The 23,917-nt window shown below is 39.9% G+C and overlaps 1 protein-coding gene across 1 annotated transcript; it reads right to left on the bottom strand.

The window, feature by feature from the left end:
* Window positions 1-11,291: 11,291 nt before the first annotated feature.
* Window positions 11,292-23,772, bottom strand: LOC132072050 (uncharacterized). The gene is made up of 8 exons (XM_059469997.1): window positions 23,110-23,772; window positions 21,285-21,371; window positions 20,874-21,107; window positions 19,572-19,594; window positions 18,618-18,763; window positions 17,970-18,061; window positions 17,781-17,876; window positions 11,292-16,712 (listed from the first exon to the last, which is right to left on the bottom strand). The coding sequence occupies exons 1-8, from the start codon at window positions 23,662-23,664 to the stop codon at window positions 15,069-15,071; spliced, it is 2,877 nt and encodes a 958-aa protein (XP_059325980.1). The 5' UTR covers window positions 23,665-23,772; the 3' UTR covers window positions 11,292-15,068.
* Between the last annotated feature and the right edge of the window lie 145 nt (window positions 23,773-23,917).

The raw sequence follows: 23,917 nt of genomic DNA, 5'->3' as shown, positions 1-23,917 counted from the left end.
CTTCCCTTATGTCAAGACTACTAGAACACTTGGAATATCATTCTGTCTCAAGATGCTCAAGATGATCATTCTGTCTCTTTATTAGCCGAATAGGTAATAATGGAACACATGCACAAACAGGTGCATGAGCTACTTGACCGGTGAGTGCCCCCAGCATCCCTCAAAATGTCAAAGGAATTTTGTCAGGAGTTTGCATTCCTGTGCGCTGTGATTAATTCACTTTTGCAGCTGCGGCTGTGAAGCACATTGTGCCGTCACGGATTTATCACAAAGGTGAAGACACATAGGGCAAAGCTGTTTGATCTTTGCCTACGAACACTGTGCCCAGGGTACAGATGTCTCTGTGCACGTTACCTGGGGGCGGGCGGTGCCCTGCGAAAGGCGGCGCTGTCTGAGCCTGCCTCTTGCCAGGCCCTGTGTCCATCAGCCTCCTTCAGGGCCGTGTCACCATGACACGCTGGTTCCTGACTGCCTCTTGCCAGGCCCTGTGTCCATCAGCCTCCTTCAGGGCCGTGTCACCATGACACGCTGGTTCCTGAGCCTGCCTCGCTGCCTGGCCAGACCCTTCACTCGCAGCCCCGCACACGCTCTCCTGCGTGAGGCGCTGAGGGGAAAACGCGGACGGGCTCCGGGTTTGGACCAGCCACTGGGCGCCGGTGAATGGCGACGGTGCTGGCGGTGAAGAGGTGCCGGCCAGAGCCGGCCAGAGCGGCTGCTCAGGCGGAGCAGGCAGGGTGAGGCTCTGTGGCGAGGGACAGGGAGAGTGGAGCCTGCCGCTCTGTGCGGCTGTGGCGGCAGCGGGTGCCCACGGGCCGAGCTCAGCCTGCGGGATGTGCTGCTGCGCAGAGCGGCATGGAGGCGCGGCCGCACCGCACCGGCGGAACTCACCGCTGTGCCATGGAGCTGCGACCACACGGCGCCGACGGGGCTCACAGACGTGCCATGGAGCTGCGACCTCACCGCACCGGCGGAGCTCACCGCTGTGCCATGGCCTGGAGAAGGCCTTCCCACTGCCCGGTTCTGTTAAAATATTTAAAGTGTGTTATCTAGTGGTGTCAAAGAAAAGAAATGAGGTGTCAGCAAACTCTGAATTGGCAGTCTTCTGTGGTTCAAGTAGAAAGGCCGTTCCGCATTTTAGCATTTGGGAATGTATACAAATAAGAATTTAGGCAAGCATGTGTTACAGCTGAGTTTAGTACAAAAAGTTAAATCAATTTCATGTTGAATTAAGAAGCAAGAGGGGAATGAGTGAAAGTTAAAGAAGGCAGCACCAATGCAATCTCATAAGGATAGAGAAAGCAAGGATGGAATTTGTCAGTGTAGCACATGGCAATGTAATTGAGATAGTATAGTAGGGCAAGTAAAGATTTCAAATTATATGACAAGTTTAAGAGATCTAAGCTATATCAGCTCAGTGTAGTATTACATAATTGTAGTATTACATAAGTTTCTAAATAAAAGAAGGGAAATAATTTAGAGTTAAAACACTCTAGTGGAAAATCTCTGTCACAAAAGTAATGCTCTAACTTAAACAAGCTATTTGAAAAAAGAAAAGCAACCTGTTAATGTTAGACAGTTAATTTTTTTCCTGACTCTGCAAAGCAAAGTTAACGCTAGTCTCTTTCTTAAAATTTTCTTTTAGGAAGTCCATATACAAGACCTTAGTTCTAATTCTGCCCAGTTTTGTTTAACTTAAATGCTTTAAGTGTTACTCTTCTCTGAGTGGATTTTGTCCTGTATGTTGTACATGTTAGTCATATTCATTATGGCTTTACCAACTCTTTTATTTTCAAATTAATTACATGTGTTATAACTACCTGTGCTGTATCTGAAAAGTTACTCACCCCTCTATGCGGAGTATGGAACTGCTTAATTCTAAGTGCTGCAGTCCTATTCACATTAGATATTACCTGTACCTCTGTGAAGATTATATTTCAAACAGAGCTGATTTTTTCTTTTATATATGAACTACTTGCACTTATGCATATCATAAAATTCCCACAGCTGGGGAGTGAAAAAAATGCTTTATAGCATCACATGTCATCCTTTAATGTTGTATGTGCTAAGATTTAGATTTTCCTCTTCGTGAGGAAAATGATCTCTATTAGATCAATTTTAGCTGCAAGCCTACAGTGCATATTTTACATGTTTATATTCACAGCCAGTCATGTATTTGGATTCCTTCTTAGCATGTGAAATGTGTTTGATCTGAGCAGGCACAGACAGAGCTGAAGTTCAATACCAGATAAAAGCTTCTTTCTTTACAAGGGGATTAACTTTGAAAATGGACTGTGCTCCTTTCAACAAAATGTGAGATGCTGATCTGTAGGAAAATAAATATTTACTTCTTTCTCCTTTTTTCATCTTTACCTTTGTAGCAGCTATTGCATGCTGTCTTTTGATTATGCCGAATGTATTGCTGTAGGAAGACTCCACCTGCCACCAAAAAACATGTCTGATGCCAGATAGGGGTAGACAGCTGTGTATTCCTGCCAGAGTCACAGCACTAACAAAGACAAATGTGCAGGAATGTGACATCCATACGTCTGGAAAGAGGAATGAATGCTGAAGGAGGAACATGGAACAGCTGATTACTTCCACTGTTAGCTTCAGTAGAACTAAATTAAAAAAAAAAAAAGTTAAAACACAGCTGGCTATTTAGAACGAACTGCTGAGAGATTTGTCAGTCAGTAGCTCCTATTAGGGAGACACTTAGCTTGGGGATATTTTTGGAAAGAGTTTCCCTGGAGTTGGAGAGACTTCAGGCCTTTTGCTTTTTTCTGATTGGCCAACAGACAGGTGCTGAAAAAGGTGGTGGCAGAAATATTGCAGACGTGGTGAATTACACACAGACAAGCAACAGCAACTTTCTTCTTGTTTTATGATAAGCTATACCATGTAAAAATATAACAGAATTTTTCCTTTCTCTCTTTCTGTTGTGAAATGAAAAGAGATCAGACAAAGAACTGATTCATGTTGGTTGAAAATACAATTGCCTGCATTTAGAATTTGGGAGGGGCATGTTCTACCATAGCAAAAGTTTAACACCTTAAAACTAAAACCAGGTGGGTTTTCTTGTGTTTAAAGAGTCTGTGTGCTTCAAACAGAAATGTATTATTGCATTATATATTAAAAATTTCCTTTTAGATAGAAATCATGTAGCAAACAAACTGTTTTTAAAAATAGGTGCTTTTAGGAATGATACAAAGTAGGCCTCCAAGCTTGTGAGAGAAGAAGGAGCCTTTCAGTGGCAATGACAACTTGTGTGACAGCACTGAGAATGCTTGTATGTCTTCATTTTGGATTCAATTTCTAGAGTTTGGACCTCAAAATTGAATCCACTGGTTCTGTCAAAAGCAAAAATTAGAACTTGGACAGAGTACTGATCTTGTACTGATAAGTCCATCGCTCATAAACAGCTTCAGAGACAGTGACTAAACATTGCTGGGGTACAATCCTGATACTTTGGCTTTGATGGATTGGAAAAATTGACAGTCAGGATTTTTTTAAGTTAAACAAGCTGTCAAACACCATCTCTGTTTAGACAGCATCCAGCTTTTTCTTTTTCTTAAAGGGTGATTATTTCTGGTGAAAAAAAATACAATGCAGAGGCAAATTGAGTACATTTAGAAGGCAGTGATGAAAAATCATTAAAAAATATATTTCAGACAAAACATGATAATTTCTACTCACCATCAAACATGAAAAGTGCATGACAAGATGTGCACACATCTTATCTTTATTTAAAGATATGTTTTTACATGCTTTAAATTCTCCAGCATCAGGTGTGGACCTTGTATTGGTTTTTGTTGTATCAAAGTAGGAAAAATTCATTTTAAATTAATGTATTTCATAGTTGATGAATGAGATGTCATTTGAGTTTCGGTGGTTCTTCACACAGCAGTCTTCTGGTCCTTACATGAGCCTGGTGGTATTAGTCAAGAAAAGGGAGTCAGACTGATGGATCAGTGAACTAATGAATTCTCTGTAAAAAGTGAAATGTCACTGATTATCATGCAAAATATTCACCAAGTCAGAGAAAGAATGCAGATCTGGGAGGAAACAGTCTAGACAGCCAGGACAACCATCCTTTAATGATCATGCAAGTACACATTTGAGAGTTAAAAGCATGATTGAGACAACTGAGAGAGCCACTGAAACAATGATTCATCTAAAAGGATTACTGGAAACACCACTTTCAAACTCTTTGGAATACAATTTCTGGCTTTGTCATCAAAACCTGACTAAATCCAAAGAACCTGGCAGATGAAAGAGGAGATTTTTGTAATACTACCCCAAAAGACTCTAAAATTCTAAGATGCTATATGAACAACGTAGTACATATATTATTTGCTTTGAAATTTGGGCAATGGTAAAACCTGGCTGTAACCCAGAGAATTTAGGCAATAAATCTGTTACTGAAAAGCTTTTGCAAAAGCATTAACTGTACAGCTGCACATGTGGTACAGATAGAAATACAGGCATATCTGGTGGGCAAGATTAGGATCCAACAGAACCAACCAATCTAGGTTTTTCTTTATATACCAAGAGAGAAGGAAGGGTGATCTAACCAAAACAAACCAAACAACAAGCTGTTTAATTCCCTTTGTTTCCACTCTCAGATCCAAACAGTCTGGAGAGTTAAAGTTTGTGTTGCTATAAGCAGGTTTAGAAGAGGTGTTAGATATATTTTATATGGAACTGAAATAATAATTACTATATAATACATGTATTAAATACATAATAATTATATATATAAGTGAAAAATTATATTACAGCTACAATATGTAAATACACTGTATTCAGGAATTAGCAAACACAAAAATTGTATTATTTTGACATACTTGTACTTACTGTATGAGAATATCTTGCAGTTTCGTGATCAGTTGATATATAGCATCTACATAAACAAGCCAATACAACATTCTCATCTCTGTTTCTCATAGCATTTTCCTGCAGTATTCATTTTAAATCCTAAATTGAAACCAGTCTTGTGAGTGACTCTCAGGAATCATCAACATCTAAAGCTTTGCCTTGGGAAATGCTGTCTGTGAGTTTTTAAACATAAGAGTCAATTACCTCAGAATCCCATAGAAGTTAGCACCTCTCCTTTGAAAACATTTAGCTGTGTTTGACCAAGAACTCTTTCCTTACCTTGTTCTACAAATTGAATGGATGGTGCAATATTCCAACAAGCAGTGAAGGGGTTAAAGTCCCAAGGGTTTTCCGCATAGCCAGGTTTGATACTCTTCATTTTTCTGTGCACTTGTACTGGTGAGAGTGAGTTTGCAGTTTTGGGAATTGCACAGAAGAGATGTCAGAGACTATGCTTAGGGTTGTTGCTGTCCATTGCTTCAAACCCTTATGAAGTAAATTAGTAAATATAATGTGACAAAACTTTTAACAATTGTTAGTTTCCATCTTTCAAAGTTCATTGACTTAATGTATAAAGGTATTTAAAGTAATAAATAATAATAAAATAATAAAGCTCATAAGATTTTTTTCCTTACAAATATACACAAAATATTTATGTGGAGATAAATCACCCCTTCTAAAAATCCTACATGAACTGAGAGGTGACAGTGATGGCATCTACAGTTTGTTTTCAAAAAGGAAATGATAAGGACAATCTCACAGTTTAAAGTTGTAAGAAAAATTAGTATATTTTGAAAATCAAGGTGAAAATAAAAGTGCAAAGAATTTTCTAATAAATTTTCTTGGAGAGGAAATAGAGCAGTTATTAAGCGAGTTTCACCAAAAATGTCCCATCAGAAATCCAGGAAGGAAGCTGATTCTCTTTTGTCTGTATCACTTTCATAGGGTTTAAGGAAAGTCCTTTTATCTAAACTCCTTTTTTTGGTTAGTGATTAATATAGAGCTTTTATTCTAAGTATTTCACTATTATTAGAGTCGACATCATTGTTTTGATACTTTACTACTGTTTTGGTAACTTTGAAAATGTTTTGAACTAAATACTTTAAATTTTCATCAATTTTAAGTCGAGTAGAAGCTAACGCCTTTCTAGTACACACTTCAGTCCTTGCACAAGTCTTTCAAGTTCCTAAATGTAACAGCTTTGAAAGCAGACTGTACATTTGTTCAGACTCATAGTTGTACAGACTGGATTTCTGCCTCACTGCTAAGGTCCTGTAGAGGCTGCATAAGGTTTACATGACAAAGCCTTTCCCTTCATCATTATTTGATTTCTGAATGTTTGATTTCAGCCTTGATATTATTCCTGTACCTTGCATGAATAAAGATGGAATAAAGAGATACTTGGACATGACTATATGGAGAGCTTGCTAAGCCTGTTTGAAATTTAACTTTTAGTTAAATTGCACGATGTAGGTTCCACAAACTAGTGTTTCATCATATGATCTCTGTGTAAGTTGAATTTGGTTTTTAAGTTCTGCCTTGTACACTGGCATCTGAATGATTGTTATTTAATACACCCAGACACACATTTCCTCCGAAGTACAGTTCAAAATGTTAACAAGCATTCATCATAAATCTCTTCAATCTGGTGTTTGTTTAGTGATGCATAGTGATAACAAAGGGTCAGTATTGGCCCTTCACTGAGCTTGCAGCCCTCACATCTTTTCAGAGCATTTCTTATTAGTAGTGAATGCTTTCCAGAGCATTTCTTAATAGTGTAGACAATCCCATCCTTTAAGCCTCTATTATGGGAGTAGAGGCCTAAAGGTGGGGCTGTTCACACTATTATGTAGGTAGAACTTTGGGTACTTTGCTTCTTGGGTAATACTCACAAAATGGGACGGGACAGAGGAATGGCAAATGCATACGAGGGAATCAGCGCTTTAGGTATCATCATCATCATCATCATCATCATCATCATCATCATCATTATTATTATTAATTTTCAAATGAGTGATTAATCTTTTTCTTTTTAAATGGTTGTTTATTCTAAATGTCATATTTTTTGTAGTAGCTGATACAGAGTGAAAACATATACATTTGTTTATAAAACTTTGAGTAACACAATAGAAAAAGTATTTTAGACTGAATATATGAAGTAATCAGTTTAATATCTCTGCTGCTCTGTGTGGGTTTTTTATTAACCTACTTGTCTGGTAAAGTACATTTGCATCCTTTTACTCAAAAATCAAGAGTTCCCAAAGCCTTAATATAATTTCATCCTTGCACATGTTTTCTTCATGGTGTTTTGATATGTTTCATTACCACTGGGTTACTGCTGGTGCTATATGCATTTACTATGATTTGTTTTGTAAATATCTTATGTGAGAGAAAATGGAAAACATAAATCAGGTTTATAAAGCAATGAACTTGGAATTTGTGGAAGACATTTAGCATTTCTCAGCTAAAATTGCATAAATAATTAATATGTAATTTGATCAATCAATAGAATTCAAAAGCAAAATCCTTGAACAAAATCAGAAAAGGATAAAAGAAGAATAGGGAAAAAAAGTGGAAACAATTGAAAAAGCTTTGCATTGACAACCAAAATAAACACAATTTTAGGTCTGGAATAAATAAGGTAAAGGTTTTCCTGGAAACATGCCAAAGTAATTCTGTGAAATGTAGTGCAGAAATGTCTGGTTTCAGCTGTGGAAAGAACAATCCATCAATAAGGTAAATGTCCATATTTTTGTGGTTTCTTTGGAGGGGATAGCAGGAATTAACTCTGTGAAGATTAGAGAAGAACATTCTAATAAACTTTGCCTTCTGTAATGGTAATGTTTCCATACTAAGAGTTTTGTGTGCAGCTCAGATCACTTCAATGAAATTAGTTTGTGAAAGAGGCATATTCTGTATCTTAGGAGTTTTCTAGGCATAACAGCAATTCATCAGCTTGGCATCAGCTGGGACTTGTGAGAAGTTATTTTTCTCAATGGGTATATTGTAGATTACGTTGGGCCAGCTGAGTAGCAGAAGAGGAAAGAATGCTTCAACATGCTAAGGTACACAATAGACCCATATTGTGCTTTTTGAGGGTGTACTTGTTATGTCAAGCTCGCACATCTCAGTACATTCTATTAAATTCCTAGCAATGATGATGAATGCGTGTTCTTCACAGGATGAACAGTAAGATGTAAAAAGGTCCCTGACTGAGGTATGCATCCACTGGGTGTGATGGCCCCTCCTGCTCAGTAATGCCCCACAGCAGTGGTAGCCAAGGAGAGCAGGACCTGCTGCAGGTGATGCACTGCTATTTTGTGATTGCTGAGGAATGAGAGTCTGGAGAGCAGCACTGTGGAAAGAGACCTGGGGGTCCTGGTTGATGGTAAATTGAACGTGAGTCATGGTGCCCTGGCAGCCAGGAGGCCATCCCTGTCCTGGGGTGCATCAGGCACAGCATGGCCAGCCAGGCAAGGGAGGGATTGTCCTGCTCTGGACAGCCTCACCTCGAGCACTGTGTGCAGTTTTGGGTGCCACAATATAAAAAAGACATTAAGCCATTAGAGAAAGTCAGGAGGATGGCAACAAGACATTGAAGGGTCTGGAAGGGAAGCTGTATGTGAAGTAACTGAGAAACTGAGATCACTTGGTCTGTTCAGCCTGGAGGAAAGGAGATTGAGGAGAGACCCCACTGCAGAGTATAGCTTCCTTGTGAAGGGCCAGGCACTGATGTTTTCTCTGTGGTGACCTGGAACAGGATTCAAGGAAACACCAGGAAGCTGAGTCAGGGCAGGTTTAGGCTGGATATCAGAAAAAGGTTCCACAGCTGGAAGTGGCTGAGCACTGGAACAGGCTTCTCAGGGAAGGGGGCACAGCACTAAGCCTTGTCTGAGTACAGAAGCATCTGGACAATGCTCTCAGGCACATGGTGTGATTAATGGATTGTCCTGCACAGGGCAAGGAGTTGGACACAAACTACATAAATGATGAAAACTCTTTGGTCCATAACAGGCCATTTACATACTATTAATCTTCTGCTGCCCAATGGCTGTTAGACAAATGGAAATAAAAAATGTGTTTCTTAGTGACATAACATCACCCTTTGACCTGTGGATTCAGCACTAGTTCTTGTTGCCATTTTGAAGATGTTTCCAAGATTATATAGCTATATTAAATCTAGAAAACTAATACACTGTATTGTATTCTAATTTTTTTATGATCGTTACTACAGTAAAGAGATAGTGCTAAGAGGAAAGAAGAAATCTCCAATTTACTCTAAGATTCCAAATAAAAGAAGGAGAAAACAGAAAATACCAACAAAGTAGATAATACTTACAGTGTTAGACTGAACACGGAAAACTAAACAGCTTACAAATTGCAGCTCTTCCTCCCTCTGCTGCTCATCAGCTGCAAGTGTAAATGTAGCTTACTGATGCCTGTATCTATATGGATGGAACACTGGCATGCTCCAGGCTGAAAATAATCCTATCCTTTTGGCTACTTATATTAAATTCTGTATTGTTCAGTGACCCAGGATGGAGCAAAACATCCTCACATTTTTTTCTTTGGAACACTACACTGAAAATATGACTCCCCTTCAGACCTAGATTTAACACCACAAGGAATTCTTATTACACAGTGGTAGAGGTCAGGAGAAACTGGCCAAGGCATCACACAGGTATAGATTGCTATAATTGCTACAGCAGTTGATTTCTTTGCTCTGGAAAGACGTTCCCCAGTGGAGCCCATGCATGACGGCCGGACATGCTGCCCACAAGGGTTGTGGAGGAGGCACAGGCTGTGTGTGCTCCCCTCTGGCCAGCACTCCTGCAAGTGGGCAAGGGCACAGGAAAACCCCAAGGGCCAACCAAGAGCTGGTTCTGGAGATGGTGGGAGGACTAAAATGAGGGATTTGGAAGTCTCTTCTGATCTGGAAAAATCTGTGACTCAGGGATTGCACTGGCCCAGGTGCAGCACTTGGCACCTGGCCTTGTGGAACCTCATGAGGTTCTCGTCTCACTTCTTAAGCTTGTCCAGGTGCCTCTGGATGATGCCATCATCCCATGGTGCCCCTGCCCTGCTCAGCTTCCCGTCCCCTGCAAATGTGGGGGTGCTCAGTGCCCCTGGGTGTCATTGCTAAAGGTACTGCAACTGCCCCAGTCCCAAGGCAGAGCCCCGAGACAGCCCTTGAACTGGCCTAGTGAAAGATGTCCGTGCCCACAGGGGAGTTGAGACTACAGAATTCTGTAATGGCCTGGCTTGAAAGGGACCTTGGAGATTATCTTTTTTCAACCCCCTGCCATAAGCAGGGACACTTTCCACTAGACCAGGTTGCTCAAAGTCCCATCCAATCTAGTCTTGAAGACTTTCAAGGGACTGGGCATCCTCCACTTCTTTGGACATCCTGTTCCAGTGCTTCACTGCCCTTACAGTAATGCATTTCTCCCTAATCAAAACCAACTATTGCAGTTTGAAGCCATTCCCCTGGTCCCATGACTATATTTCCTGACAGTGTCCCTCTCCAGCTTCCCTGTGGGCCTCCTTCAGATACTGGAAGGTTGCAGTGGGTTCTCCACATGACTGTCTCTTCTCCAGGCTGAACAGACCCAACTTTCTCAGCCTGTATTTATAGGAGAGGTGATCCACTCCACTTAACAACTTCGTGGCCCTTCTTTGGATTTGCTCCAACAGCTCCATGTCCTTCTCCTATTGGGGATACCACAGCTGGATGCTCTACTGTAGGTGGGGTCTCACAAGAACAGAGTTGAAGAGGAGAATCAGCTCCCTTGACCTGCTGGCTGCACTTCTCTTGATGCAGCCCAGGATACCATTGGCTTTCTGGGCTTGTGTCCAGTTTTTTATCAACCATCACCCCCCAAGTGCTTCTCTGCAGGGCTCAATCCATGTTTTGCTCAGCCTGGATGTGTGCCTAAGACTGCACCAACCCAGGTGACTGACTAGATGGCCCTTAACATCCTTTCCAGTCCAAAATCTTCTATGTTTCCAGTATTTCAACAAATATTGCCTGTATTAATAAAAACCCACGTGGCATTCTTAACTACTAGGAACTGAGTTTATTAAGTTACTTTTCAGTAATTAGGGGTCCTTTTTGCAAAACATAGGGTCTTCATCATTGATAGAAAGCTCACACAATCTCCTGCTCAATTTAGCCAGCAAATTTGCCTGCACTGTTCCAGTTTAGCTTTGCAACAGGTTATTCAAACAGTTGATACCATGTTCTCAATATAATATTAATAAATTATCTTTTCTAATACTACTCATGAGTCTTATATGCTCAATATAATTATAGAAACACGAGCCTCTGCAGCATTATTAGTTTAAGCTTATAGCTTCTCTGCAGTGATCCCAGGGAACTACTGTTTCAGTATTTGAGGTCATATCAAATACTCTCTTCATCCTTACTCTACCTACACACCAGGGTTTATTAACAATGAAACAGTTCAAGTGCATATCTATTTGATTTTTTCTTTCTTCAAGTTAAATGAATGATTTTCTTCTTTCTTCAGGTTAAACACGCTTTCTATGCATTCAAGGATTTTTCACTGCTTACTAAATCTATTGGGTGTAATAAATTTTTTAGAATACAATATATACTTCACTTTTAAAGAAACTTAAAAGGGAACAATGCTCCTTTGTTTTTATTAAACCAAAGCAAGTCTAAGTGAACTGCAATGATCCAAATAAGAATGTTCTACTGCCATTTAAACAGCTGGAAGAAAACTATAAAGGGAAACTGAACTATGTTAGCTGAAGAATGAAAACTTACCAAAGCACCAGTCCTTAACAGTCTTACCACACAGACCATCAGTCTTTATGTTAGAAAGTTACTAGATCTGAGTTATCAAATACAATTTCAGAATAAAGCTTTAGCTAATAACCAATAATAAAATAATAATTAAACCAAAAATACAAAATAACGCAAAGTTTACTTTAGGAAGTTAACCTTTAAATATTGACATTTAAGCAGCTCTAATGTCAACTAAACAATCGTTTTTAATAAATTTTATTTTTTTTAATAGTTACAAAACCAAATAGTTGTACTTTATCTTTTAGTTGCACCTTTTATCCAGGCAGTGACATATATGTTAATGTAGCTCTCAGACATATATTGAACAAACATCACATTTCTGACAGCTGGAGAGATTAGCCTCAGTAGGACAGCACTAGAAACTTTCAGCTCATTTGTGAAGCATGTTCAACAAGTACTTCAGCTATTATAATAAAATAAACTATTTTAATTGCCTTCCAAGGTTTCTATTCAATCATCAAGTAGTATAGTCATGAACCACTAAAAAAGCTTTCAAACTGGCCTGCAGATTTAGTTTACAAAATCTGAAATACACAGAGGGCTTCATAACAATATTACAAAGCTTGATGAAGAAAATTTTTCAGCCATATGTAGAATTGCTTAATTTTTTATCCCCTTTATTTTAAGGAGTCAGAAAGATACACAATTGTGTAAAACAAATTACTGAGTTTAGAAAAATATGCTATTTCCTTGGTGCTTTGGGTTTTTTTTTTTTAATCTTCCTTTGTCTGTTTTTGGGTTTTTTTCCCAGCAAGGGCAAATTCCTCAGTAGTATTTTCAGACAAATGCTTCACTTTAACACTGCCTTTTTGTTTACCTATAATCTGAAAAAAAATATACACACATACCTAAGCTTAGATAACCTAGGAAAGTGAGGCTTTGACATCAGTCCTCACTGCTACACAGAATTTTATGATGACCAAGACAGTGGTGTAAGTTATTCTCTATGGATAAAAAGCCAAATATGCATTAGGGACAACTCTGAATCCCATTTCTTTGAATTAGCTCTGGTTCACCCAAGATCACTAATTGTCCTGCTTCCATCCAGGACAGGGTTAATTTTTACAGTAGTCAGGAGGAGGCAAGCCCAAGACCCAGAGGTTATTCTGTACCTCACAGCATTTTCAGGGAACAGGGGAAGGGCTCCCTTCTGGGTCAGCACAGTATGGCCCAGGGAGTGGGCAAGGATCTTCTTGTTTGTTTCTATGTGAACCAGATCTGCCCTGTAAAACCTGAATGCTGCACTGTAAGGCACTTGGACAGCAAAGCTTGAAAAGCAGCCCCAGGACTAGAGCAAACCCCCACACCCACAACTTTTACTTTCAAAGTAGTATATAGTAGTATTTGCTTTATGAGTGTCTTTTCACTAAGAGAAAAAGTATCTGCATGGAAGATAGACTTTATCAAACGCTCATGAAATAACAGAAATTAACAGAAGACAAGTTGAAAATATGTTAAGCTTCAGAAACTTGTTAGTTTCTGATTAACCCTAGCTCATTAGGAGTTTTTTTGTCAGTGTAAAAGAAAACAAACATTTTCTGCAACTTTCTGGCACTGAATTTTACAGGTGCCTCATCTGACTCTAAAATTGTTCAATTTCTCTTGCTTTTGTTAGAGTGAGACCAACTGCCACCTGTGACACTGCCATTATCATCTTGGTCAGCCTTTGTCTTCCAGTGATTTGAGTTAACATTTCTCTCTTACACATGCAGAACATGACAAGAATGTCTAGAGATAACAGCAGAAAAAAAATCTTAGGAGAAATATTGAAATACAGTAAGATTTAAGAGATGCACATCAAAAACTAAAAGACTAACCATAAAGAGAATTTTCACCACCTTCCTTATTGTAATGCAGAGAGAAAAGTCGTATTATTGCGATAAATAGCAGAAACATTTAATAATTTTCAGCACATTTAATAAAGGAATGCACTGCCACAGAAAAACTGAGGCCAAGAACTGAACACAAATGAAATTAGGTCAAAATTTCCTGAAAGAAGAATGGTTTCTCTAAGCTTTATGTCACAGTAAATATATTAGTAAATACTGCAGAGATTTGAATTTAAGTAATATTTTTCTTACAGAGTTACAGAGGTAATTTGCAGATTGATTTTTCTAGTTGCCAGTGAAAACTTCTGAAGAAATATTAAACATTCTACATTTTGATTTAATACTGCCAGTTGCCATATCTAATACAAAATTAATTTCTTTAAAGCCTAGCATCAGCTTTTGCTGAAGCATGAACAGTAAACACAACAGACCTTTATTCTGAAACAGTGCTTCTGTCTGTGTATTCCAATAACTAAAGCAGTTATTTCTTGGATCCAGCAAAATAGCCGGCAAAGTAGAAAAGGTGGTCTTTATATCCTTACTGTGTATTGATTTTCAGACTAAAAACTCCTTGAATTCCAAATCATTAATATATAGTAAGAAGTGCTGTTTTGCTTTTTTCTTATTATTACACACAGATGTCAAAATAAAGTTTTTGTGGTTTAAAAGCTAGGTTCTCCAAAAGCTTTCAATAAAACAGCAAGTTAATCTGTCCAAGTATCCCCAACAGTTGCCAAAAAGAGCTGAAATTCAATTGTGATGTTTCTTTTTCCTGAAAGCAGCACTTCAGAAGTGTAGCTGACACCCTTCTGCAGTGTGTAACAAGAACACTGATATGATGCTTCCATTTCAAAAGCACAAGAGAAATTATTGAAATTACACTTGAACTTACACCTTCAACATACATTAAACACATCCCAGAAAAAGGAACAGCCAAGGGGAGATAAGGAAAATAATTTTTAGTAACACCTTCAATATGCTTTATTTTTGTGGCTCTCCTCCCTCCCTGCCTGCGAGGTGAATGCTCTCAGCTGTTCTCTTACCCATTTAAGTGCAAGTGCTGCTGCACACAGACAGCAATTAACTGCCTCCTGCCACTGAGGCTTCACCCAGCTCGCGCTCTGGGACACCTCAGCTCCCCATCCCCCAAACATACCCCAGAAGGTTTGCATTCTTGAAGATGCAGCATCTATGGCTATGCTTTGGTCTTGAGCAGGACATGACATTTTTGGTTGTTTCTTGAGATAATGACTATACTATAAAAGTCACTTCATTGCATTGTACTGCTCATAAGCAGTTATGTATCTGACACAGATATACCTTGATTGGTGAGAAGTGGGTAGAACAGCTGTAAAATCACAACTATGCCCACCTTTTAATGTGTTAAGTAGCATTTATTTCATTCCAGCTTATTTTCCTTTTCAGTCTCTCTTCACATTTGATTTTGTTCTACCTGACATTTTGTCTTCAGCAACAGAAAAATATTCTGATGCATGGCTGGTATCAGTGGAGACAGATGTTTGACTTAGCTCCTAAGTGTCAGAAGTGCTGTCTCTTAGCATTTCTCCTGTCTCACTTACTGCAAGCACAGAACCTCCTAAAGATGGATCATTGCACGCGCCAGGAACAGAACAAGCTGTGCTCTGACACTGTACAGGCTCAGGTTCATCCTCCCTTCTAGGACACGAACAGTTGTTTTCAGCAACAGCTTCTTCATCTTTTACCATTTTTTGTTGTTGTGTTGCTTCAGGGAGTTGAGTTGAGGAGGAGGCATTCTCATATTCAACAGGAAGGACTCCTGAACATAAAGGCTGACAAGGAGTGTTACCATCACCAAGCCTTTCTGCACTTTCAGTGTTTTCAGATGAGTTCGCTGGCAAACATGAGCCTTCGCATTTTGGACAGCTCTGAAGAGAAGAAGGCTCTGCACACTCTGAAGTTACGGGTTTCCCTAGATTTAGAAGTGTTTTGTCAGATTTCATCTTCTCCTTATCAATTTTTTCTGTTCTGTTTCCAGAAAAAAACACAGAAGAAGTCAGCAAATCAGAGGTATTTCTGAGAATGCCTCCAAATGAAAATACTGGTGAAGGCAATGGAAAGTTACTTTTCAAAGGAAACACACAATTATTGGTGAGAAGAGGGGTCTTGGAGACGTCATTCACCCCAGCTCCAGTGTTGGCGTCTGAAGTACCACAGGCTACAGCTGTGCTGGATTCTGAGGTGTGAGGTTTTTGCTCCCTTAAGACAGATGATTTCTGTGTACCACATCCTCCAGGTTCCTTTGCACAAGGTGTTTTTTCCTTCATGTGAGATAATGTTTTGTCAGATGGCTTCTCAGATTGGGTGAAAAATGAGGATGATGGTAACACCTTACATGAATTGCTAGCTTCCGATCCTGCAAACCAATCTCTTTCTGAATTACCAAAGGGAAACAAAATGTGTGGTTTCTCACTTTCAGGTGAGACTAAATTAGGACTTGTTGGAGCATCACAAACTATGTTCTTGGCTTCAGGACCATATTTATCCTGGTTATTGGTTTTATCCAGCTTATCACATTTCCCTAAATAAAACTGAGGGAAAGTACACCTCTTGTCTTGCTTTTTAAAGGAAAATGTACCTCTGTCTTTACTAAATCTTGGCAATGAGCTGTTAGATGCACTGAAAGTAAAAGGTACACCTGAAGGTCTCCCTGCTGAAACATCTACAGATTCTGAAGCTGAAACAGTAACAGCTACTGTTGCTGCTGGTTGTAAGTCCAATAAAGTGCCAGAATTTGCATTCATTTCCTTGGAAACAGTACCTGCTGATGCCTGCCTTGGCCATTTTTCTTTAATTAACAAGTCTGGAGAGGCTTCTGACAAAGCTACACCAGATACTTCCTGGCCACTTCCCTCATGAAATAATTTTAAGCCATCATTACTTGTGGATGGGATGCTGTGAGCACTGCTTCCAGGAGAGTTTCCTTTTTCAAAGCCATCTCCTCTTTGCAGGGCTCCCATTTTTATTTTATCTGTCTTATTTGCTTTGGTAGGTGAAGATACAAAAGAAGTTCCTGAGGACTTATCCTTGAAGGCCTCAGCAGTTACAAATTTATACTTTTTGTTTGCAGGGAAACTTTGAGTCTTAAACACATTGGTGAGCTTCTGAAGTTCCATATAGTATTTGTAACGTAGCTCCTACAATTACAGGAAAAAATAAATCACATTATCCAACATGGTATTTGTGAATTCAGCGGTTATAAAACTCATGTATAACTAAGACTGAAGAAAAGTTTTTCTATATTCTAGAGAATTCTAATGTATTTTTCCATTGCTACTGGAAGGCAACAGGACACAAGTCCTTACAGAAAAAAGTGCTTTAAAGACAATTGAACAACATACACATAGAACCCTGATGACAAAGTAGGTTTGGAAAGAGAAGACTACATAAAACTGTATTTAAAGTCCCTATCAAAACCAAAAATATATAAAAACACTAACTTAGATATTAAGCAACAAATTCTCAAGAAAAATAGCCATCTGAAATTAAGTTAGATGGTGGGGGTTTTGTTCTTTTGTTATTATATATAATTGCATTCTTAATAGCAATAGAAAACAGGTATTTTCCAAAACAATGCAGAAAAAAATTTTCTGTATTTAAAGGACCTAAGCAACTTTTAAATACACTCATCTGCCACTGGTATTCTCAGAACATGCATAATGTGATTCACTGCCAGCCATGTTTCAGTAACTGTAACTGGAATCATTCTCTGCAGAACAATACTGAGCCACCCACATACAGCTGCTAGTAAGTAAAAAAAAAAAAATTAAAAATCTAGTTGCATAACTGCATCATTTTAAATGAAACAAAAAAGAGATTGAATTCAGTTTCATGTCAAATTGTTATGTGTTCTTACAAGATGGAACTCTATTCTTTAGGAAACAGAATACAGGCAGATAACTACCTCTTCAAATAGACACTAGGGAAGTTTATTTGGATTAGAAAGCAACTGATGTGACTCAAAAAGCCACATTAAATATAAAAGTAAGTATTTGAAGTCAGCAGTAAGATTAAGTTTCAGCTTTCTAAAGGCAAAAAAACCAAGTACAATTCTGACAGCTTTAATACCTAGCCAGATTTCATTCTAGAAGTGTAAGGGTAACTTTCTACTCAGGAAACTGAAAAACATGTTAAAAGCTTATTTAGAAAGTTCCATCACAACAAATAGTAACTTAGCCATACTTACAACTGATGTTCAATCATACCTCATGGCTCATATTTTGAAATGCTGACATTTCTGATATTGACATAAAGCGAGTAGGGATCCTGCTACCATCTGCTTCATCCTGTCCTGTTACAGGCTGAAAAATATTTTGCAGCAGACATATTTCATTCTGATAAGCCACAACAGACAAAATAGCACCATGCTGAAGAACACATAGCCAATAACTTACAAGAAATGTGTTGGGTATATTCTTCTGGTCCTGCCATTGCTTTAAGGTATCTTTAAATAGAGTTGAGCTCTCATTTCCTTCATAAGGCAGCTCTATTAGAAAAAAACAAGGATAGTGATGAACAATATATGAAATATAGAAAATACTGAAAGGTTCCTATGCACCTAAATGGATTCCATTTAAGAATAAAAATATAGTGCCTTAAGTGAGACCCCAGTCCTTGCTGAATTTTCTGTGATATACAGCAAGAAGTCTGTGTAATACATACTTTAAATGCTGGAAATGCCTAGCCTAACAGAAAACATCACACCTACTCCTGGGATGTAAAGGCACCTAATGTGAGCATAGCCAACACTGGCATGACACCACAACAAACGCCCCTCTAGTTCAGCAACACACTCCTGACAGCGCTACTGGCTGGGTATCCAAAGTGCTGCAGGCTGCCAACACACAGCCTAGGAACCTGCAACAGAAAGCACATTCATAACACCCATTTAAAAACCCCTCATGAATTTAGCATCCATTTCATTTGCTCAGATGCTTTCTTGCATGTGTTTGCCATGCAGGTTGCTTATCAGCAACTGGATCCACAAGTTTCAGATTTCTAGACTTCCCAAATCTTGTCTTAATTAAGTTCTTCTTCCTGACCTGGAACAATGCCTGCATCGACAGGTGTTAACTCCAATGCTAAGATTTCATTAACCACAGACTTGATATCTATCTTCTTTGGTATATACACTGGTGGTTTTTCCCAGTTGGATGCTATATTCATCACATCAAGCTGAGTTTTCATTCTGGAAAAGAAAAAAACCCCCAATGTTGCAAAAATGCAATTTGAACATTTTTCTTCGTGCTTACATGCTAGCTAAATTATACCTGCTTCACATAAAAAAAAAATCAAGTTTTCTAGTTTTTTTTCTTGGAACTTGTTCACTTGAATTAGGTTTCATAATCAATGAAAACTGCAAGTAGTAGTGCTGGTAGGTCAACAACAAGTTACACCCTCCACTTTCTTTAGTGTACACTGCCTGAATCTGAATTATACTCCTTTTTCAGAGGGCACTGTTAATTTTAGTCTTAAACACAATGCATTTTAAAGAACCCCATTTTCAATATTCTTCCTTAAACAGAGGCTAAAAGGTTCTCAGAAATGTAATTAAGAACTCTTAGAAGACATTACAGGGTATGTGCACTACCAACACAAAACCAAAGGTACTGCAGAATCTCCACACATTCTCTTATACTGAAAGATTTCTGTAAAAGTTTCAAGCATGCTTCAGTGTTCCTGAGTTTAAATAAGATACCTGAAAATATCTTATCCCCAAGTATTAATGAATTTCTATATTTGCTTTTTATTCGGGAGATAATTCAAAAGCTTGATTATCTCTAATCCCAGGTAGTACATCACTCAAATTCTTGACACATTCCCTAAAATTTGTAATATTGGGCATCCAAAAATCTGAAAGTATTATAATCTCTTAATTACTCAATACTATTTTCATTTAAAATTGCTTAAGATATCAAATATAGCTATTTTTTTAGTTTTTAATCTTAAAAATCTAAAAGAAAACTAGAGAACTAACAAAACATGAAAAAATATACCTTGAATTCAAGCCACAGGCAACCTATAAATAAAATGAGAATTTGTAAGACATGAGCATTTCTCCAACTATCAGGAAATTATTGCTTTATCAAAATACTTCAGAGACTAAAGTATCTTTATTTCACAGATTTAAAGAAAATAATGCTGATAACATGAAAAAACCCACCAGACATAAAAAACCCAACCTAAACAAGTATGTCTATGATAATTTTTTATCTTGTAATATTTTGTGATAAATACAAAAATCTCCTTCAGAGCCAAATGAAGACACTCAAATTATGGCCAATATTGTCACCTGATCAGTTTCAGAAGTTCAAATCCTTGTAAACATTCAAATGAAGGACTATGGAGAGGAAAGGCTCTCCTATGTGCTCTCAATATGCTATTATACTACTAAAAATGCTGTTTTCTAGTTTTAAATCAGGCAGATCATGGTGGCAAGAAGTGCAGTGCACTTCTGGTCACATGAGACTTCCCAGAGAACATGTAATGAAAAGTAAAAGACCTGACAGGATGAGCTGCTTCCCTATAAAACCTGGTGATCTCACCGGATCTTTACACCAAAAAACCCAATGCACTGTTATGGAGGGCAGGCAGGGAGGTGCTAGGTGAAAGCGAAAGAAAACAAACAGCAGAAAGAGGAAATAGATTTAACAGGAGGAATGGGAGGAAAAAGATGAGGAAGTTAAGAAAGAACCAAAGGCAAAAGTGGAGGAAGAACAGAAGGCAAAAGAGAAACAGAAGAAACAGGCAGAATATGAAGCAAACCAGGAGACATAGGTGCAAGAAGATGAAAACAGGATGGGGAATGACAAGAAAGGAGGGGGAGGAGGAACAGCAGGAAGAAAAGGAGTAAGCTGAGAAAGAGAGATGTGGCAGTGATTAGTGACATACTAATCACTGGAATCACAGTATTTTTTCCAAAAGTGAGAGTTACTTTTACTTCAAGTAAAAGTTACATTTTCCTTTACAAGTCATTGACCAGACACACTCAGTCAAACTCTATACTTAATGTCCCATTTATCTGGAGGCACCAAAGAACCATCACAGAAATCAGCAATATGCAGCTTTTTAGGAAAGCAAACAGTAACAATCACTGATAAGCAGCAAATAAAACTTTTTCAAACTTTTCTAAAAATGAAAAACATTGTTACAAAAAAGTACGAAGTGTTAAGTAATTTTAATCTATATTTTTCATTTGTTGACTTGGTTTTCCCTGATTGATTATAATCTTATCTACAATTCAGCAGGCTCTATTTGAGTTCTTTAGACAAATGCTGTCAAAACCAAAATGCCATTACCTCCAGGAAACACTGAGGATCACACTCATGGACAAGCTTTTCACAATCCTTCAAAAAATTATCAATGGTCTTCTTGTGCGTTTCTTTCATTTTCTTCCAAATCTGAAATTCCTTCTCTTTTTTACTTCTTTGATTTCCAGCATCTTCTAGTAATTGCTGTTTTTTCACTTCTAGAGTTTTGAAAATTTCTCCAAATTTCAGCTCAATTATCTCCACATCGTTTTTCAATGTCATCTACAAGCACAAGAACAGATATAAATGCAATAGCAGTGTCCACACAGAGTCACTTCTCTAAGTAAGCTCAGAGCACATCTACACCACAAGGAGCACCTGTATGCTCCAGGCTGTGAATAAACTACCTTGAGAAGAGAATCAAAGACACACAGAGAACATCCAGCACTTGTAACTCACATCTGCATCATTAGGTCGTTTTGAGATCTCATTCACCAGCTTCTCATTCATTATCCTCATTTGTTTCAGAGTGCTAAAGAAGGTTAACTGCAAGACAATTGAAACATTTATTACAACTTTATCCATTCCATAACATAAATACTTTCAGTGCTTATCTAGAATCAGATCAAGACAAACAAGGAGCTACTGGAGAGGGTCCAGTGGATGACCAGGAGTCTGGAGCATCTCCTTTATGAGGAGAGACTGCAGGAGCCGGGCCTGTTTAGTCTGGACAATAAACATCTCAAAGGCAGGTGCCAAAAGGAGGGTGCCAGAACCTTTTCAGTGGTGCCCACTGAAAGACAGGAACAGTGGCCATAAACTAAACCACAAGAAGTTTCACCTAAACACGAGGAAGAACTTCTTTACATTGAGGGTGGCAGAGCACTGCAACAGGCTGCCTGAGGAGGTGGTGGAGTCTCCCTCTCCTGAGACATTCAAACCCCACCTGGTCACAATTCTGTCACCTGCTCCAGGTGACCCTTGCTTGGCAGGGGTTTGGACTGGATGATCTCCAGAGGTTCCTTCCAACCCTATCAATTCTGTGATATTCTGAACAATATAGCAAAAAAGCTTGTGATTCAAAGCATCACTTAATAACATTAAAATCTACCCTGGATCAGTACACAAACCTTCTTCTGCTGTTTCTCAAAGTAAGGTCCTCAGGCTCACCTACAGTGCACATTGATAGAATGACTACTTTAGAGCTATAACATTTTTTTCCTCAGGCTTTTTTAACCTCTCCCCTCCCATACATTTATCACAATATGAGTTTTAATGGTGTTATTCCAATTGGGCAAAAAGCTGTGTGATGCTCACTTTTTCTTTTTATGCCTCACATTGCTAAAACAGAAAGCTGTTCATAATCAATATGTTTCAGTTTGAGTTTAATATTATCACTGAGTCCTTTATTTCTCAGAATCACTACATCTTTACAGAATCACTACATTATTTACTAAATATGTTTAGTGCAAAGTCTGCTTTCCCCTGGTTCCCACTTGTGACATACAATTGGTAATGTGAAAGGCAGGAGGAAAATCAGTGTAAAAGCAACTTTTGTCTTAAATAATAGTCAGTACTGTATTTAAACTTTCATATTTGTACTTCTCATCGCTGCCCCACAGTTTCAATTACTGCACAACAGAATTGCCACCCTGCATCTCAACTTGCACAGGGCATGAAAAGCTCATTCTACCTAAATAGTCCCTATTTTGTTAAAAATCACAACTTCTACAACGAGGCAACCAACCATTATGGCAAGCAGTTGCCTTCTTATGGAGACTGTAAAGCATCTTGCTTATACATTTATTATTACTCACCCAAACTATCTATCCCTAAATATGCAATTATCTGTGACCCAAATTACCTATCACAGCTAGAGAGCCTATAAACAAGTGGGTGTTTTTTGGAGTTGCTAGATCTTCCTGAACTTGGAAAAACAATAATAACAGAACCAAACATCAACACTCGCCCCCCGAATCAAAAAAAACCTCCGACATCTCTCCAAAATAACTCTCCAGGCCCTTTGGTAAATTGGGTTCAGACCTGTTGCTCCTGTAATACTGCCTGGTCCCCCGTGTGCGCTGGATGCAGTCTGACAGCCGGGAAAGGCACAACCCGGCAGGCCACCAACAACTCCCTACTGCCCCAAAGCAGCACAAGCCTCTCTCCTGCCCAGCACGCCGCGGCTTTTCCCGTGTTTCTGAGTAAAAACAACCCGCGCCCGGTGGGGGACAGCCCAAGCTCCCAGCCAGGCCCCAGAGCGGAGGAGGAGCGCCGCGCTTACTTTTTCTTCCTGGTACACCGTGTCTATGAGGTTGACAGAGTGGAAGATGCCCTGGTGCTCCTCGGAGACGCACTGCCCGCACCCCGCCTGCCGGCACATGCGGCAGTAGAGCTGCACCGGCCGGCTCGGATGTTTCTGGCAGCTTCCCCCGAACGCCGGCAGGGAGAGCGGGTCGGATCCCGGCTTCGGCCCCAGCGCCGCCTCCCCGGCCGTGGCGGCGCCCGCCGCGCCGGACCGGTAGAGCTTGACCACCTCGGCCAGGGTGGTGTTGACGGGCAGGGCGGCCACGCCGCCGCGGGGCAGCAGGCACAGCTTCCTGCACAGAGGACAAGGCACCCGGGCGCAGGACGGGCCCGGGCCCTGCCCCGGCCCCGGCGCCCCGCGGCCGAGACGGGCCCGGCCCGGGTTCCGCTGCAGCTGCTGCAGGCGGGCGGCCTCAGCCGAGGCCAGGCACTCCAGCACGCAGCCCCGGCAGAAGTTGTGCGAGCACAGCGGCAGCGTCACCGGCTCCTCCAACAGCGACAGGCACACGGCGCACGTCAGGCTCGCCTCCATCGGCGGCGGCGAGGGGTCGGGCGGCCGCCGCTCCTGCTGCTGCTTCGGGCTCCGCTCGTACAACTGCCCCTCCAATTCCAGCTCGACGGCACCGGGGGGCTGCGGCCCGGCTGCCACAGAACCCAGGAGGGCTGCGCTGCAAACACCTCCGCCAGCCGTCAACGTCCCAAGAAGTGGCGCCCGGCCGCGGGAGGCGGGGCCAGAAGATGAGCGTTGGCGATAGGCGGAGGCCCGAGATTGACATCACTTTTGT

Source organism: Ammospiza nelsoni, chromosome 4, assembly GCF_027579445.1.
Source record: "Ammospiza nelsoni isolate bAmmNel1 chromosome 4, bAmmNel1.pri, whole genome shotgun sequence".
NCBI classification, from domain to species: Eukaryota; Metazoa; Chordata; class Aves; order Passeriformes; family Passerellidae; genus Ammospiza; species Ammospiza nelsoni.
The sequence above is the reverse complement of the archived record's forward strand: the minus strand, read 5'-3'. Positions and strand labels throughout refer to the sequence as shown.